At 35.1% G+C, this 16,524-nt stretch overlaps 1 protein-coding gene across 1 annotated transcript; it reads right to left on the reverse strand.

Moving 5' to 3' along the window:
• Positions 1-1,051: 1,051 nt before the first annotated feature.
• On the reverse strand, positions 1,052-10,596 carry LOC134264635 (uncharacterized). The gene is made up of 6 exons (XM_062746910.1): positions 10,593-10,596; positions 9,762-10,101; positions 8,815-8,991; positions 7,771-8,031; positions 4,692-4,957; positions 1,052-1,810 (listed from the first exon to the last, which is right to left on the reverse strand). The coding sequence occupies exons 1-6, from the start codon at positions 10,594-10,596 to the stop codon at positions 1,188-1,190; spliced, it is 1,671 nt and encodes a 556-aa protein (XP_062602894.1). The 3' UTR covers positions 1,052-1,187.
• Positions 10,597-16,524: the final 5,928 nt, after the last annotated feature.

Below are 16,524 nucleotides of genomic sequence, written 5' to 3' on the forward strand. Positions count from 1 at the left end.
TCATTTATTCTTCAAAAATTACCTCGATACAAAGTAAGACATCTTATAAGATACATTTACTTCCGGTTGGGGTTATAGATGTACGATAAAACCAGAGACTTCCGAGTATTCATGCCGAGGTCTCTGGTTTTATCGTACATCTATAACCCCAAACGGAAGTAATTTTTTTTCTTTTTCATTATATAAGAATTATATATCTGGAATTATCTGGAATTCAACTGGTAAGTGGTGCATATAACTTTTAAAAGAAAAATCGTGTCGGGGGCACGGAAAGGGGCAAATGAAGTTGCAAGCTTTGTTTCTTTTTAGTATACAGTGGGATATGTCATTTATAAAGCGTGCATAAAATCAAATTTCCGTGACATTTATAGTGTATAAGAAGCAGAAAGTTTACAAAAAAACTAAAAATTAACACTTCGCACTGGAAAAAAGTTACGAGTATACATGTAGTTCGAATTTCCTCGACAATACATTATATAGAAAATATGCAGTATCGTTGACCCAAGCACCTATGGACAAGGCCCTTTCTTGATACTCTATGAATTTTGACCTCTTGACATTGAAATGTGACCTACTTATCAAATCTTTTAACCTTGGCCACAACTTTTGAATGAGAAGAGATTGGGCTTTCACATGTATATTACTAGTTACAAGACTTTTCTAAATATACTAGGATTTCCAACCTTGTGGCCTTGACCATGGTGCATGACCTAAATTTTCGAAAATTTCATTTTTTCTTGATAACTTTTGTTGAATAGAGGCAGGGCTTTCATATTTGACAGGTGCATTACCTATGACAAGATATTTCCGAGCATGCCATTAATGATTTCTGACCCCTTAACCTTGACCTTCATGTTTGACCTAATTGAAAAAAATCAATGTTGATGATAAATTTTGAATGACATAGGATAAGGCATTCATCTTTGACATAATATGCCATAAATGGTGATATCTCACCCACAAAGACACCAAAAGTGGGGGACCACAGTTCTTTGAATTTGCTTGTTCAGGGCTGAATTTGACATGTTCTGTATCAAAATTCACATTCACAGAAGGTTTACTGCTTTTATTAAGATAAAACTGTAGACTTTGTCTGTAATAGCAATAAATCATAATTCAAATTAAATCAAGTATATAACAGAACATGGAAAGTAAAACATTTGATTCTGGATTGTTCCTGGCAGCTACTAGAGCGGTATTGCTAAACCGCCAGCTGAGGCTGGGGTTTGTGCTGTGGCGGGGGTGGTTGTAGGTGGAGTCGGCATTTCTCTTGTAAACTCACCGCCATCAAACCTGTCTACTTTCAAAGATTCGATCTGATTTGTTTTTGAGTCCTCTTTGAACCGCAAATCGTCCACAGGAATCATATGTTCAATCAATCCCGTTGGAAACATATTAAACTTCAATGACTTAGTTTCTTCTCTTTTCAAATTAAACTCTCCAAAGCCATATATAAATTTTAAAGCTCCATTGTCACTAACTACTCTTGCTGCTCCATAAATGTCACTTGTATAGTTACCAACAAAATCATCCAAATTTCTACCAATCGGGACTTCTGGGTGTGTTTTCGGAGTATCTTCTGCTGGAGCAGGCATGAACGGTGCAGGGAAGCTGCATAGAAGAGTTGCGTTCAGCCAAACCTGTTTACCAAGGTAAAGATCCGAGATGTAACTACTAAGGGCTGTTCGGAAGAGATCGTCTTTATCCTCTCCAGTCATTGCTATGAAAATGCCCAAATCATGATCTGGAAACAGTGTCAACAGAGTGTTGTATCCAAACATGTCGTCAGCACTTTCAAGTATTCTTTCGTCTGAAAACAAGGGAAGAATATTTTTCTTTTTAATGAATTCAAAACAATATCCCTTTCTTTTGACTTCAATAGTAACACATTTATTCTATTAATAATTCAATTATGCAAATTATATTTTCGCTTGTTATTTGTATAGAGTGCACGTATGGATCTAACTTCATTTAATGTAACAATTATGATATTAAATCATACTAAAGAGGAGTCTTCATAGTCCCTCTATTTAGCGATCTCTTTTATTCATATGAAAAGATATGTTTATGTTAACCAATGACTCAAACGAAAAGACTGTCTACTGAATTTATAATAATTTTTACTATCTGACTAATAAATATTTCCATTGCACACCTCATAATTGCATTGCCTTCAAAATAAAATTGCAGTTACGGATAGTGTAAAAAGCCTTATATTGGTATCTGTATAATAAAACATTAAAGTGTATAATTGGGGGAGTCAGCAAGAATCCAGTTCCCCAAGAGCAAATCTATTTCCCGAGGCACGACCGACTTCCCTCAATGATATACTTTACAACTGTATATTAACACCTACATGTCCTCCATCGTGTTTATGTTCTTCCTCACCCTATACCTATAGTCCTGCTGGACACATTATTACAGGCGATGTAAATATAGTTGATAACGAGGACCTTAGATCACTCATTTTAAAAGGTCGTAAATATAGGGAGCCCTGATCCTTCCACTGGCGTCGGAATTTAATAAATATTATGGATTATGTTGAAGATGACGCCAGGAGATGGGCGATGTATGAAAAAGAAGACGTTGACACTTTGTAAGAATGGATTAAATGCATGCATCAGATCCATGTTAAAATCGCGTATTAAAAGACTGAGGGGAAATATGAAAACCATCTTTCCTTCTATATTCAATAATCCAGAAGTGAAAAAAAAAGAATTCGATAGATTACACGATCAGTACGTACTGGTCCTCGTATATTGCATTCCGACACTTCATAAGAATCCTTAAAAACAAAGATACATAGTGGGTTCCAGTAATTGTTCAACTTCTTTCTTTACTCCTCATTAAGATATTAACAGTAATGAAGGAGAAACTTCAAGAGTACTGTGCAACAATATGTTCAAGAAGTGTTGTTACTTAAAAATTCCAAGGAACTTTTGGACAATTTGAAATCACAAGATTTTATCAAAATCAACAGCTTAAAAACTTACGACTTTTCAACTTCATACACAACCATTCCCCATGATAAATTAAAGTCCCTGCAATCTTTTCGATATCATTGACAGCTGCTTTTTCAATAAAAATGGAACTCGAAAATTTACTTGCCTTTTCATTGATCATTTGCAAAATTATTTTGTTAAAAAACATTCTGATTGTACACACAAGTACTCTGAAGTCGACATCAAAAAGATGCTTAAGTTTCTGATTGACAATATCTATGTTGTTTTTTGGAGACCAGGTCTCCCAACAATCTATTGGAGTTCCCATGAGTACCAATTGCGCCCCGTTATTAGCAGCCCTATTTTTGTATTCATATGAAGCAGAATTTGTGCAAAATCTTATGCGTGAAAAGAAGAAAACACTTGCTGTGGCCTTCAACTCGACATTTAGATATACATGTATTGACAACGTAATGTCAATTAACAATGGTAATTTCCATTCTTATGTCGAAATGATATATCCTGGTGAGCTTGAGATGAAAAATACCGCATGGTCTGAAAAATCTGATTCATATTTAGATATTTTACTTGAAAAAGACGTTAATGGTAATCTAACAACCAAACTCTATGATAAACGTGATGACTTTAACTTTTCTATCTTCACCTACCCTTACTTATGCAGCAATATACCTTCATCACCTGCATACGGATTTAACATATCTCAGTTGACTAGAATCGCAAGAGCATGCTCTACGTATGAACAATTTCTACAACGAGTTAATTATTGACAAAGAAGTTGACGCAACAAGAATTTCAGCTCGTTTAAAGTCATCATTTCGTAAGTTCTATGGTCGATACAATGACCTTGTTAGCAAATACAATTTTTCATTGAGTCAAATGCTGACTGACGTTTTTCATACTAATTGTTAGTCCTTTATTTATACACTGAATTGACGACGGATTTTCCCGTTATTTCCCGATCATGACAAGAAGCACACGTCGGGTGTGACCGGTCGGCAGGGCATGCTCACTCCTACACGGCACCTGATCCCACCTGTGATGTTTTGGAGGACCGTGTTTGCTCTGCTTCTATTTTGTATTGTTTTATAGACTTCTGATTTGGAATACTGTTCGTTATCTTCATATGTTTTATTTAGACATTTTTTTTTCTCAAAATTTTCATTTTTTTGCGTTTTCATGCCCCAACCCTTCGAGGAAGAGAGGACATATTGCTTTGCTGCTGTCTGTCGGTCAGTCGCTCATTTTCCGTTCATTTTCTTTCAGAAATTGCACCTACTGAAATGAAATTTGGTATACACATTTATCATAAGAATATCTAGGTCATGCAGACTCTGTTTTGCATACGGTCGAGCAATTTAGAGTTATACCCCTAGGATTTAGAAACATTCAAATTATCTTCTGTTTCCTTTAATTCATTTTCTTCGCAGAGGTTGCACATACTGAAATGAAATTTGGTATAGATTTATGATAAGAATATCTAGGTCAAATTCTGTTTTGGGTACGATCGAGCAATTCTTGACAGAGTTATGCCTCTTGGACATAGGCGTTCGGAAAAATAAACCCCACAATATGATAATAACACGCGTTATGATATCTTATCTTGTGACAAGATATCTTGCAATTTTGTTCAATGATCGATTACATTCTATATCTGTGCCCCTTCTCCCGTCAAATAAGCACTGAAAATCACAGATTAATGTAAAAATATTAGCAAAGAAGCTTCCTTACTATTGTAGATTCCTTTTTTTATTCCTTGAGCGTAGGCAAAATGTGTTCTACTGACCGGGAGACCTCTAATTGTTAAGAAATAATCCTCAATGCTAGGGTTTTGAAGACGATTGTAGGCATCAAATAGATCTTCGTGACTTTTCTTAGAGAGTAAAATGTTGCTTGTACCAGGTATTGTTCCGTTTCCGAGGAGGAATTTCATGAATTTTGCCATGTCCTTTACACTGGACATGACGCACGTGGTGGCACACAGTCTTGTCCACTTTCTGGAAAAAAAAATTGCAACCAAAATCATTTAATTTAATTATTCAAGAGTGTATCGCGATGTCCACGGGTTGTATTCAACATACCCTTTATTCTCAAGGTAAACTAATAAAACTTTATAGAATTAATAAATTTTGCACATAATTTTTAAACCCCATATTCACGCCAGTGTTTAAATTGACTTCTCCCACATATATCACAATTGGAAAAAAATAGGCCTACATGTAATTTCCGTTATTAATATTTAAATTTCACTCTTCAAATTTAATCAAAAATCTACTTTTTTATGCGATAAAAAGCCGTGAAAGGGTGGAAAGTACGGTATTGGTTAGGATTAGCTGCAATAATGTAGCCCTCTCCATTTTTTTTGGTCCCCCGCTTTCACTTAAAGTGGGGGGATATTAATTTTGGTCCGTCCGTCTGTCCATCAGTCTGTCCGTCCATCCGTCTTTCTGTCTGTCTATAATGCTTTCGTTTTCGCACAATATCTCGACAACCCTGTCGCAATGAAATTTTGCATAGCAACTCCCTGTGGCTTAAGAAAGAACCCAATTGATTTTGAGGTCAAAAGGTCAAGGGTCAAGGTCATAAATTGTGTCTGTTTAAAGACTTTCTTTCCGCACGATACTGGTATTGCCTGAATCGGGTCAATTTACTACCTGTGTACTGGAATTATTCGTTTCAAATGCATAACAGAAATCGATCTCTTTTGATTGTTATGTATAACTGCTGGTTATGCAACTGATCGATTAGCAGGCGTGTATATTTCAACAGTGAATGAAAGCTGTGCACACGCTAATTATGTAACGTTGAGAATGCCACTGAAAGTCCAAGGTTAACTGAGAATCGTAGTATAATGATTTCAACTTAATTACTGTAGTATTCATTTGAGGGACTCTTGATTAGCGAGACAAAATTTTCACGAATTCTGGTTATTGCTCTATATTTTTAGGAATACTATTATGACAGACGTAATTACGCGAAAATAAATCGAATAAAAAGTGATTTACAGTATTCATTTGATACATATTTTTTTATGCATCGCAGTCATATACTATGCATGGATGGTTTTTTTGTGCATTTATGAACTTTTATGCTAGATTTTTTGGCATGAAATACTGAATATGCTAGTAGCATATAAATAGCTGACCACTCTTAGATTTAGTTACATCTTTAAAAAAGCTAAAAGCAGGCGATACATGCGTTCCTTGAAACACTTCAGTTATATTCGTATATAATGCAAATGTATATATTTACATTCGCTGTGTTTTTCTACAAAGCCAACTGTGAAACTGATTTGAAAGTCATTTTTGTGTATACTCACGCGTAGAAATATACACGGAGAAACGTGCGCTAACGTGACGTCACAATAAGGCTACAGCAACGTTAGTAAAAGTATTATACAGTTATGGAATGGGTACGAGGGAAATAGCAAATTTATGGTTCCCCGAGGGAGGAAACTATTTCCCGAGGTGGCAAAGCCGCCGAGAGAAATAGTTTCCTGCTGTTTTATTATACCGAAACAATCACAGGCTATTTAATTTTTTCCCCCCAGATATTCCGACATTTAAAAAGAACGCTGTAGAGGCATAATTACAAAAGCATGCGGTAAATAGATTGTATGATTTATAAGTAATGCATCGTGTACTAAAACAATTAACTTATTTTTAAAAAGTATTTTCACTGACATTTCGAAGAATTATCGTTGTCTTCATTTTGCTAGAATTCAAGTATGATTTTTGACATCGCATGTCGAAATGTTTTGACGTCATTCCTTGGACGCTCCGCCCACCGAACACTTTGATTGGTTAAAATTACTAATAAATATTCATAAGGGAGTAGTTCCAGGGAGTAGCTCTGATTTTCCAGGGAGTAGTCTTCGGATGAGGGAAATAGTTTCTTCTCGGGGAAATAGACAGTTTTATGGTATTAATTTTATATAGAGTAATTACAGTAGAGGTATAATAAAGCGATATAGAGCAGCGAAAAATTCAAATATTGAGTATTTTTTTGGTGCTTCAAAACATGTAAAATGTAAATATAAGGAATGTTTTTAAGTTTTGCATGAGTTATTGGTGTGTGAATCACACAGACTTGTCATGTAGGCATATTTCATGAAGCGCGCTAGCGCTTCATGAAAAATATGCCTACGTGCAAGTCTGTGTGATTCACACACCAATTACTCACACAAAACTTAAAAACATTCCTTATATATATATATATATATATATATATATAAAGCACAAAGAAATTCACTTTTACATGGATACCCACTTCCGCCCCAGCCCGGGGTTGAACTCTCGACCTTCGGAATCTGTCTCCTAGCAGAGCAGGAACAGCGAGCTAGACCGCTCGGCTATCTAGGCAAGTCAAAAAACTTGCTTTCGATTCTCGCGGCGCTGCCCTACACTACACGGTCATTGAGAATTGAAGTGAGATACAGTTATTTGGACATTAGTTTTAACAGAGGATTGTTACCAATACATGTTGTAATGAAATTAATTATTATTTATAAAGCACATTTTACAACAACTCTTAAACTAACATAACTGCCCTAAGTGAAGAAATATTAATATAGAAAGCACAAAGAAATTCACTTTTACATGGATAACCACTTCCGCCCCAGCCCTGGGTTGAACTCTCGACCTTCGGAATCTGTCTCCTAGCAGTGCAGGAACAGCGCGCTAGACCGCTCGGCTATCTAGGCAAGTCAAAAAACTTGCTTTCGATGCCGATGGAATTATATATAAAGCTGGGATGTAATTTACATCGATTTTTGTCAGTCTGTCGGTAGATAACAAATTTAGATTCTGACCTTAGAAATTCGTGTGGTACTGGATAAAGTGTGCCTTCGTCATTTTTATAGGCCTGGGCAATGTCAGACGTTGAGGGAGACACTATTGTCGTAAAATTTGCTGCAGTCATTCCCAAAGGCTGGAAGATTTCTACGTCTACCAGGTGTTCCCAGGCATCACTCCCAAGTCTCTCGCCGATGGTGGTCAGAATAGAGTATAATACCTCATTGTAGAACATGCTATCCCGGAACCGTCCCCTTGCTCTCATACTAGCAATTCGACTGGCAAAAAAAATTATCAAATATTTACAGAACTTAATTTTAGTACACACAAGTAAAAGAAAATATTAAAGAAATCGTCAAATGTGCAATGTGTTCAACAGATCCCCCCCCCCTATTTTTTAAAGAATAAATTTATGCATTGTATGAATTTTGAAAAAATCAAAGAACATGTCGGGGAAACTTCAGTGAGGGTATTAATTATGATTTAACTTAAGGAAGCTCTAAACACTGTACAATAAAGAGCTCTGGTAGTTTTATGCAGTTAGAGTGATCTGCCCTTAGAAGTAAGATTTAAAAAAAATGTTATTATTTTACAAATAATTACACAATTTGTATTAGACTAAAATATTTTTAACATTATATAATACGAAACCGGGTTATGTAAATTTTTTCTGCAATAGCTGCGACCGTTCATTCCAGTAATAACAAACAAAGAAAGACATTTTATTGTTTATATTTATATCTGTTTAACTTATCATTTTAAGTAGGATTAAAAATATTAATTATTGTGTTAATGATGCGAACGTCTTTGTACGTTTCATTGATGGAACGGCCACTGATCAAGAAATCTGTATAGGTGATATGCCTAATGTAGTTCATGCAGTGATGAACGCAATGGCTTTTCTTAAGAAATAAAGAAGAAAATATTCAGTGGATATAAATGAATGAAAAAGTCTCAATATGCAAACCTTTATGTGATATATTGTTCTCTAAGTCCAAAAAGTATTTTCTATTAGTTTTTAGAGATTCCCCTACGTTCAAGATGAAATGTTTGATACTTACTCGATAACAGGACCACCCCTTGTGACGGTCTCGTCCAGGAAGAGATACGGAGTATTCCTTATCCCCAACCGATGTGCCATTATATCCAGTGTTGTTGCGTATCTAGAACGCAGCTTGGATTTCTTAAAGATCTTGTTATTCCCAAACAGGTTTCTGAGAGTTGTGTCTTCGTTTATTCTGAATAGAAATAGTTTCTCTGTGCAAGTTAATTACGCTTTGTGGCTATTATGATTGAATATATTAAATAGAGTTCTAACTGAAATAAATACACGAAAGCACGCAAAATAATTCACAGAATCAAAAATTCATGCAATAAAATCTGCTCGATTTCATTTCATTCTAGAGGCAAAACAAGCAGAATGAATTATAGATTGTTAATGTGAAAATATAGCACACGTACATTTATTTATTTCTATTTTTTTTGCAACCCCACTTTTAGAATTTAACTTATATATTGATACATGTATTATTTCAAAGTAATTTGGAGTAAAAACGGATTTATAAAGAGAAATTTTCAAAATTTCTATTAACTAAGCAATAATTTTTCTTTGAAACATTTAAGTCTATGAAAAAAGGTAAATCTTTGCAAATAAATACTAAGAATATCAATAAATGATCTGGCCGGTGGAAAGAATCTGATCATTAGGAATAGAAAAACAATTGAAAATTATTTTTTCACGGGATAGTTTTTTTTCAAAATTGATTTTTTATTGAAAAAATCAAAGGGGGATAATTCTTCAAAGACAGGACAAGGTCATCAATTAGGACATGTCCTGCTCTTATACACTGATACTTAAACATGAAAATTATGTCTAAATATACTGAATGTTCAGTCCATACATAGTCACTTAAGTAATTTTCATTGTATCAGCTGCGTAAACACATGCACGAAGATAGGAAGATTGATTAATAATATAAAGGCTCGTGAATTTGTCTTCTTTACTTACGCGTCAAAAGCAGCACTCTTCTTGGTAAAGAGAACATTGGCAAATAAAGCGGATAGTCCAGCCAGTCCAAAGAGCGTATCTTTTGTAACGGGCTCCTTAGAAATTTTGTCCTTGACACCAAAAGTCTCCGTCAAGACTTCCTGGCCATCTTTAACAACTGCTACAACAATGCCAGGATTTTTGTCCGATCTACAACTTTGATACACTTCATCAATCGTGTTCTTAATTTGGGTTTCTATGGGTCCTTGACAGGAAAAATGCACAAAACACAGAAAAAGCACACAGCGGAGAATATTTCTGATGGTCATTTTTATAAATGAAGTGCGTTGTTTTCCCTTTTCTTGGTTTTATATGACTATTTTAATTAATTCATGGATTATGCAATGGCAAACGCCGCTAACAAATTAATTATTCCCATGTGTCATAATTTTGGACAGACAGAATGACTGGTAGAATTTTATACTCGAATAATGAATGCTCTTCTTTACCTGCCACTCCTTATAACTGGTATAACACCTGTATCTTCTAAGAGGTTACTCATCAGCGGCCGTTATCAGAAAAAAAAACAAGGTTTAATTTAATTATGGTCATGAAATAAACATCGTTAATATTTTTACCTAGCTTTCAGGGGAGGTGAGGAGAATTTAGCGCTTGATATTTGCAGATCCTAGCTTAAAATTAACAACAAAATTAAAGTACACATGTAAAAGATTTATTTTTTGCATAGTTTCAAAACAGTTAACAAAACAAATTTCAAAGATATAATTCATTTTGACAAAATGATTCCGTTACCACCTGAACATAAAAAATCTTCACGGATCTTTAGCTAACCCATTTTTGTCAGAATTTCAGCTTTGCTTTAAAAAATATTTTTTAATTTTTAAAATAACTAGAGTCGAGCTCGTTGAAAACAAGGACGAAGTGACCTTGAGTCAAAGTCATGCCACATTCTAAGTATATTTAAGCAATATTTTAAAGAGTAATAGAAGGTACTGTTCCCCAGATAGTGACCTTGAAATTGCCAAAATCACCTTGCGTCAAGTCGTTACACACTGTAGTTGGCAATACGTAAGCCCCATCTGTGTATTACATATATTCCTTCGGACTATTCATCTAAAACATCTTATTCTTTGTGACCTTGGACTTGAGTCAAGGCCATGGAGCGACGACTCATTCATTTCAAATAATTATGCAATAGTATTAGAAAACTATAGAGGTACTGTTTGCAATGAGCTCACTAAATGATACCCCCGCCTCCCATATGAATATAATGGTAGTGTCAATGTTCTGCTGTGGTAAACCCAAATATGTGTCGTATGGAACGCCGTCACTGCCTTATAGCAGAACACAACAATTGCACTGCGTCAACCTTCAATTACATTATGTCAACTCCATATGACAGTTACTCACACAACTATTACATTGTGTTAACCTTCTATTACATTATGTCAACTCTACATGATATTAACTCATACTACTATAGCATTGTGTGAACTTTCCTTTACATTATGTCAACTCTTTATGACATTTACTCCCACTATTATTTTATTGTGTCAACCTTCCATTACATTATGTCAACTCTTTATGACATTTACTCACACTACTATTACGTTGTGTCAACCTTCCTTTATATTATGTCAACTCTTTATGACATTAACCCACACTACTACTGCATTGTGTCAACCTTCCATTATATTGTGTCGATTCTTTATGATATTATCCCACACTACTATTGCATCGTGTAAACCTTCCTTTACATTATGTCAACACTTTAAGACATTTACACATTTTTGCATTTCGTTATGTTTACTGTTCATGACATTTAATTAAACAACAATTACATTGTGTTAACCTATCATTACATTATGTCAATTCTTTATGATATTAACTCACACTACTATATTATGTCGATTCACTATTACGTTATGCGAACACGGGTATCCTCGGCCTTTATATGAGCATACCGTATTTTCCGCAATCGGCAATCCTCGGCTGACTCCGCTACGCTCCATTCAAACATTATGTGGATCCGGGCCACAATTAAAGGGTGAAGGTCAAATGCCTAAAATGTAGCACATGTAGGAAATTCATATGCCTCCCTTTCAATGATAAAAATAAAAATAGCTCACATGTTTTATATACTTTTTGGGTATAGAATAAAAGTATAGTGTCTAAAGTTTACAATGATATGCAGCAAGGTGCATTTCAAGCAAAAATTATGCCTAGAAATATGAATTGCAAAGAGCATTCGTTTGCTTTGTTTACACTTTTTTTGCCAAGCGAGAGCTATCCTGAGGTCATGACGTCAGAAGTTAATTAATAACCAGGGAATTCCACATTCAACACCCCTATTTCTGGATGTGAATATTTATCTGACACATTGCTCTATCATATGGTCAAAGATATTTTGGAAGTAAAGATTTTTTAAAAAGTTACAAAGAAAATAAAACACATGTTTTTACTATATAAGTCTATATGTAAGCTAATTGTGGTCCGGGTCCTTATGAGCGAGGTACGAGTCATCCGAGGAATTCCGATTGTATTTTCCGCGTTCCGAGAGCACTAAAATTGGCGGGAGAGAAAATTGCCGTAGAAGAAATCTCAGCGATTTGGGAATGGCATCTTTAAATAAAAATTCTAAGCGACAAAGGATTGACAATCTTGAAACGTGCAAAGCCTTAACACTGCGACTGTGAATTAAAGTCACGTCGAAATTCAATGGCGTTTACTTTAATCTGATAATTAAATAAATCAAATATTATGAGTCGTGCAGCAATTTTTTTTCTTTTTATTTTGAATTGTTCTTTGTTTATTTGTTTGTTTTTTTTTTTTTTGGATAAAGTCTTAAACTTCTGATCTTACTAAGAACATTGTCATAATTTTTTTTTATCAGTCTTGAACTTTCCTTTTTTTTAAAAGTTTAAACACATCGTATAACACACGTGCACTGGTGGGTTGGGGGGAGGGGGAAATCCCGCCCTACCATCTTTAGTGATCAAAATCTACATGTACAAAAGATTAATAAATTTATTGGTTTTACTTTGTAGGACATTGCATTAGTTTCACATTAAGTTTAGCTGAATTAAGTTGAAAACTTTTTTTTATAAAACTATAAAGCCTGAGAGCTTCTCTGCTTTCCCCCTTGGTCTCCAACCATAAACCGTCCCCCTTCAGGCTTGGACAATTTTTTTTGTTCAAGGTTCTCATATCCGCTACTGATATGTGTTCATGCATGCTTACTAAGGCATATTCAATTGATTTAGATGAGGGATTGGTAGATTTTTTGTAATAGAATTCTGGCCCTGGAATAGTTGAAAAAATTACTAATTCCAGTGCGTGACGTATCATCTTTTTCGAAAGGAGGGGGGGGGGGGGGGGCTAGCCAGAAAAAAAATATTCGCCCGAAAAAAAAACTTGAGAAGCCAAAAAAAAAAAAAAAAAAAAGATTGTCTACTCCAAGCCCGAAAATCCTATTTCGGGGAGGGGGGTCCAACTTCGATCAGACCTAATTTTTTTGTCAGATATATACTACATTACCCTCAGTGGACTATATATACTTCAACAAAAAGTGGGGGTGGGGGCTGTACTTTCAATGAACATTACATTTTCTATTGTAAAGTTATGTTTGGGAAAAGAGGGGGGTTGATATTTTGTGCCTCTAATTCTTCCGTATCAATCAGGAACCCCCCCCCCCTCTTACCAGTCATAAAAACACGGTCGTCAACATTCATTTTATACCAGATATACAGCTTTGAGATAATGTAAATGTATTTTTACATCAGGAAATGCACTTTTGGAATCAACATGATAAAGAGTTAACACAATATAAAGATATTTTAAGATCACATAAGAAAGAGTTGACATAACGTAATTATATATCCACATCACGGAATTGAGTTTTGACATAATGTGATAAAGTGTTGATATAATATAAAGATATGTTCACATAATGTCATACACTTTTTACACCACGTAATAAAGCACTGACATAAAGGTAAGATGTGTTCACCTCACATCATGATGCTCTCGCCGTAAAATAAAGATAAACCCATATCATGTAATAATGCTTTGATATAATAAAAATATACACTCTCGAAAAGGAATGGATTTTTGACTTCATGTAATGATAAGTTTAATTATAAAACACAATTCACTTGACGTAATGCAATTTTGACACCTCATATTAAAGAAATGAAATGATGTAAAGAAACATTCATTTCACGTAATAAAGTTTTACCACAATGTAAACACATTATCGCTTCACATAATGAATTTTCGACTTCCAAGTTATGAAGTGCTGACATAATGAAAGGGTGTATTTACTTCATGTAATGCAGCATTGGCATGATGTTAAGATATTTTTACATAATCTCATAAAGAATTGACATAACGTAAAGATATGTTCACATCACGTAATGATAAATTGACATAATAAATGCATAGTTGTATGCTATAAGGCAGTGTTGGCGTTCCATATGTCGGATCAAAAAGTAAAATAGGAGGTGCACAATGGCAATATGTAATAAAGATTCTGCAAAAGTTTCATCAAATTTCACGGACGTTCAGACGGACGGACATACCGATTACTATACACCCTTCCGCTTTTCAAGGGGGGGGGGAGGGTATAATGACCTTTTTTGTCCTCTTTATTGTGTGTACCGTATACTATTTCATAAAACAAGATTTTTGCAATTTGTAGATGTTTTATACCCCCCCCCCCTTGAAAAGCGGGAGGGTATATAGTAATCGGTATGTCCGTCTGTCCGCCCGTCCGTCTGTTACGCTTTCGGGTACCCATCTCTTATCCGCAACTCCTCTCATACCACTAGATGAAATTTGATGAAACTTTCATCACAGCATCATTATTACATATTGCCATTGTGCATCTCCTACACGTATTTTGGGTTTCCCATAGCAAAACATGGACACTGCCATTATATTCAAGTATACGTTAATGTTAGATGAAATATAAAAAAAAAATAAAAAAAAGTTTTAATTGAGATTCAAACTTTACCATCAAGTTTGCTCACCCATCTTTGTTACATTTTTCGATGTACATATACACAGAAAAAAGTTTTGAATTTTTTACTCCCTATCTGAATAAACATCTCCAAAAAGTGTCGGAGATAGAGTATTCCCTCTCTAATATTGCAGTTTTTTTATTCCCCCGTAATCGAAGATTCGAAGGTATATAGTTTTTGTTGTGTCCGTCCGTCCGTCTGTCTATCTATCTGTTTGTCCACAAAAGCTTTAACCTTGCCCATAACTTTTGATTTTCCTATGACTTTCGTACTAGTATTTCACATGTGTATCCCTTGTGACAAGACCTTTCATTGGGTACCACCAAATTTGACCTTTAAGTTTTGACTTTGTCCTTGGAGTTTGACACACTTTTATACTAAAATGCCAAACTTTTACTTTGGCCATAGCTTTTAAAAGATAGAAACTAGGACTTTCATACTTCAAGTATGTATTCTTTGTGACAAGACCTTCCATTAGATACCAACAACTTTGACCTTTTGACCTTGGATGTTTACGTACTTTAATTTCGGTCAAAACTTTTGAACGGTAAGAGCCTGGGCTTTCATACTTCACATATTTAATCCTTGTGACAAGACCTTTCATTGGATCACAAGAATTTTGACCCTTTGACCTTCGAGTTTGACCTACTTTTATAAAACAAACTTTGACCATACATTTTGAAGGGTTTGGGCTAGGGCTTTCATACTTCACATATTTAATCCTTATGACAAGACCTTTCATTGGATACCAAAGATTTTGACTGTTTGACCTTGACCTAGGAGTTTGACCTATTTTTTCAAAACTTTAACCTTTGCCATAATTTTTGAACGTTAGGGCTAGGGCTTTCATACTTTACATATGTAATCCTTGTTACAAGACCTTTCTTTGAAAACCAACAACTTTGACCATTTGACCATGACCCCGGATTTTGACCTGCATTTCAAAAACTTATCCTTGGCCATAACTTTTGAACAAGTGGCGCAAGGGCTTTCATATTTCATACTTGTATTTCTTGTGAAAATACCTTACTTTGGGTATCAACATATTTAATTTGCATGTAAGAAAAGTTTAATTTCTGCTATGTTGCCATGAGGGGGAATCAGTTTTTCACAAACACATCTTGTTTTTGTTGGAATTTGCACATGTACTCAATAAAAAGTGGGGAGGGGGCATGTAGCATCCAAATCAAAGTTAAAATACCTGGTATTAAATCTTTAGTTGAGGACTGTTCTCAGAAAAAGGCTGAGATTCCCCCTCACCCTTTTCCGCCGCGGACTCGCCAAAAGCAAGAGGCCCATGGGCCACATCGCTCACCTGAGCACATGGGCTAGTTAAAAAACACAAATCAGCTCAGTATTGAAAAGCTTACTTCTTGGGGGAGGGGGGATTGAATTTTTTTTATTACTTGAGAATGTCACTATATCAATAAAGCATACATGTGTACATGTATAATTTTGCCATACTTGAGATGAGAGTTTAAGATTTTTCCTATACATTTCTATGTAAAGATTTGTATGCCCATTATGGCCCCACCTCACCCCCAGGGGTCATGATATGAACAAACTTGAATTAACTCTAACTGGGGATGTTTCCTTATCAATATCACCAATCATAGCTTTGTTAATCTTGGGAAGAATCATTTTAAAATATTTTTCCTATGTAAAACTTTGATCAGCCATTGTGGGCCCCGGCCTATCCTCGGGGGTCATGATTTCAACAAACTTGAATCTACACTACCTGA

The sequence above is a fragment of the Saccostrea cucullata genome, unplaced genomic scaffold (genome assembly GCF_032062105.1).
Source record: "Saccostrea cucullata isolate Sc308-1 unplaced genomic scaffold, CSIRO_AGI_Scuc_v1 ctg1225, whole genome shotgun sequence".
Taxonomy (NCBI): domain Eukaryota; kingdom Metazoa; phylum Mollusca; class Bivalvia; order Ostreida; family Ostreidae; genus Saccostrea; species Saccostrea cuccullata.

Coding starts and splice junctions, on each gene's coding strand:
- LOC134264635 (XM_062746910.1), bottom strand. Junction 8,992..9,761: donor AAGAGTGCTGCTTTTGACGC/GTAAGTAAAGAA, acceptor ATTTCTATTCAG/AATAAACGAAGACACAACTC. Junction 4,958..7,770: donor GTACCACACGAATTTCTAAG/GTCAGAATCTAA, acceptor TTTTTTTTCCAG/AAAGTGGACAAGACTGTGTG.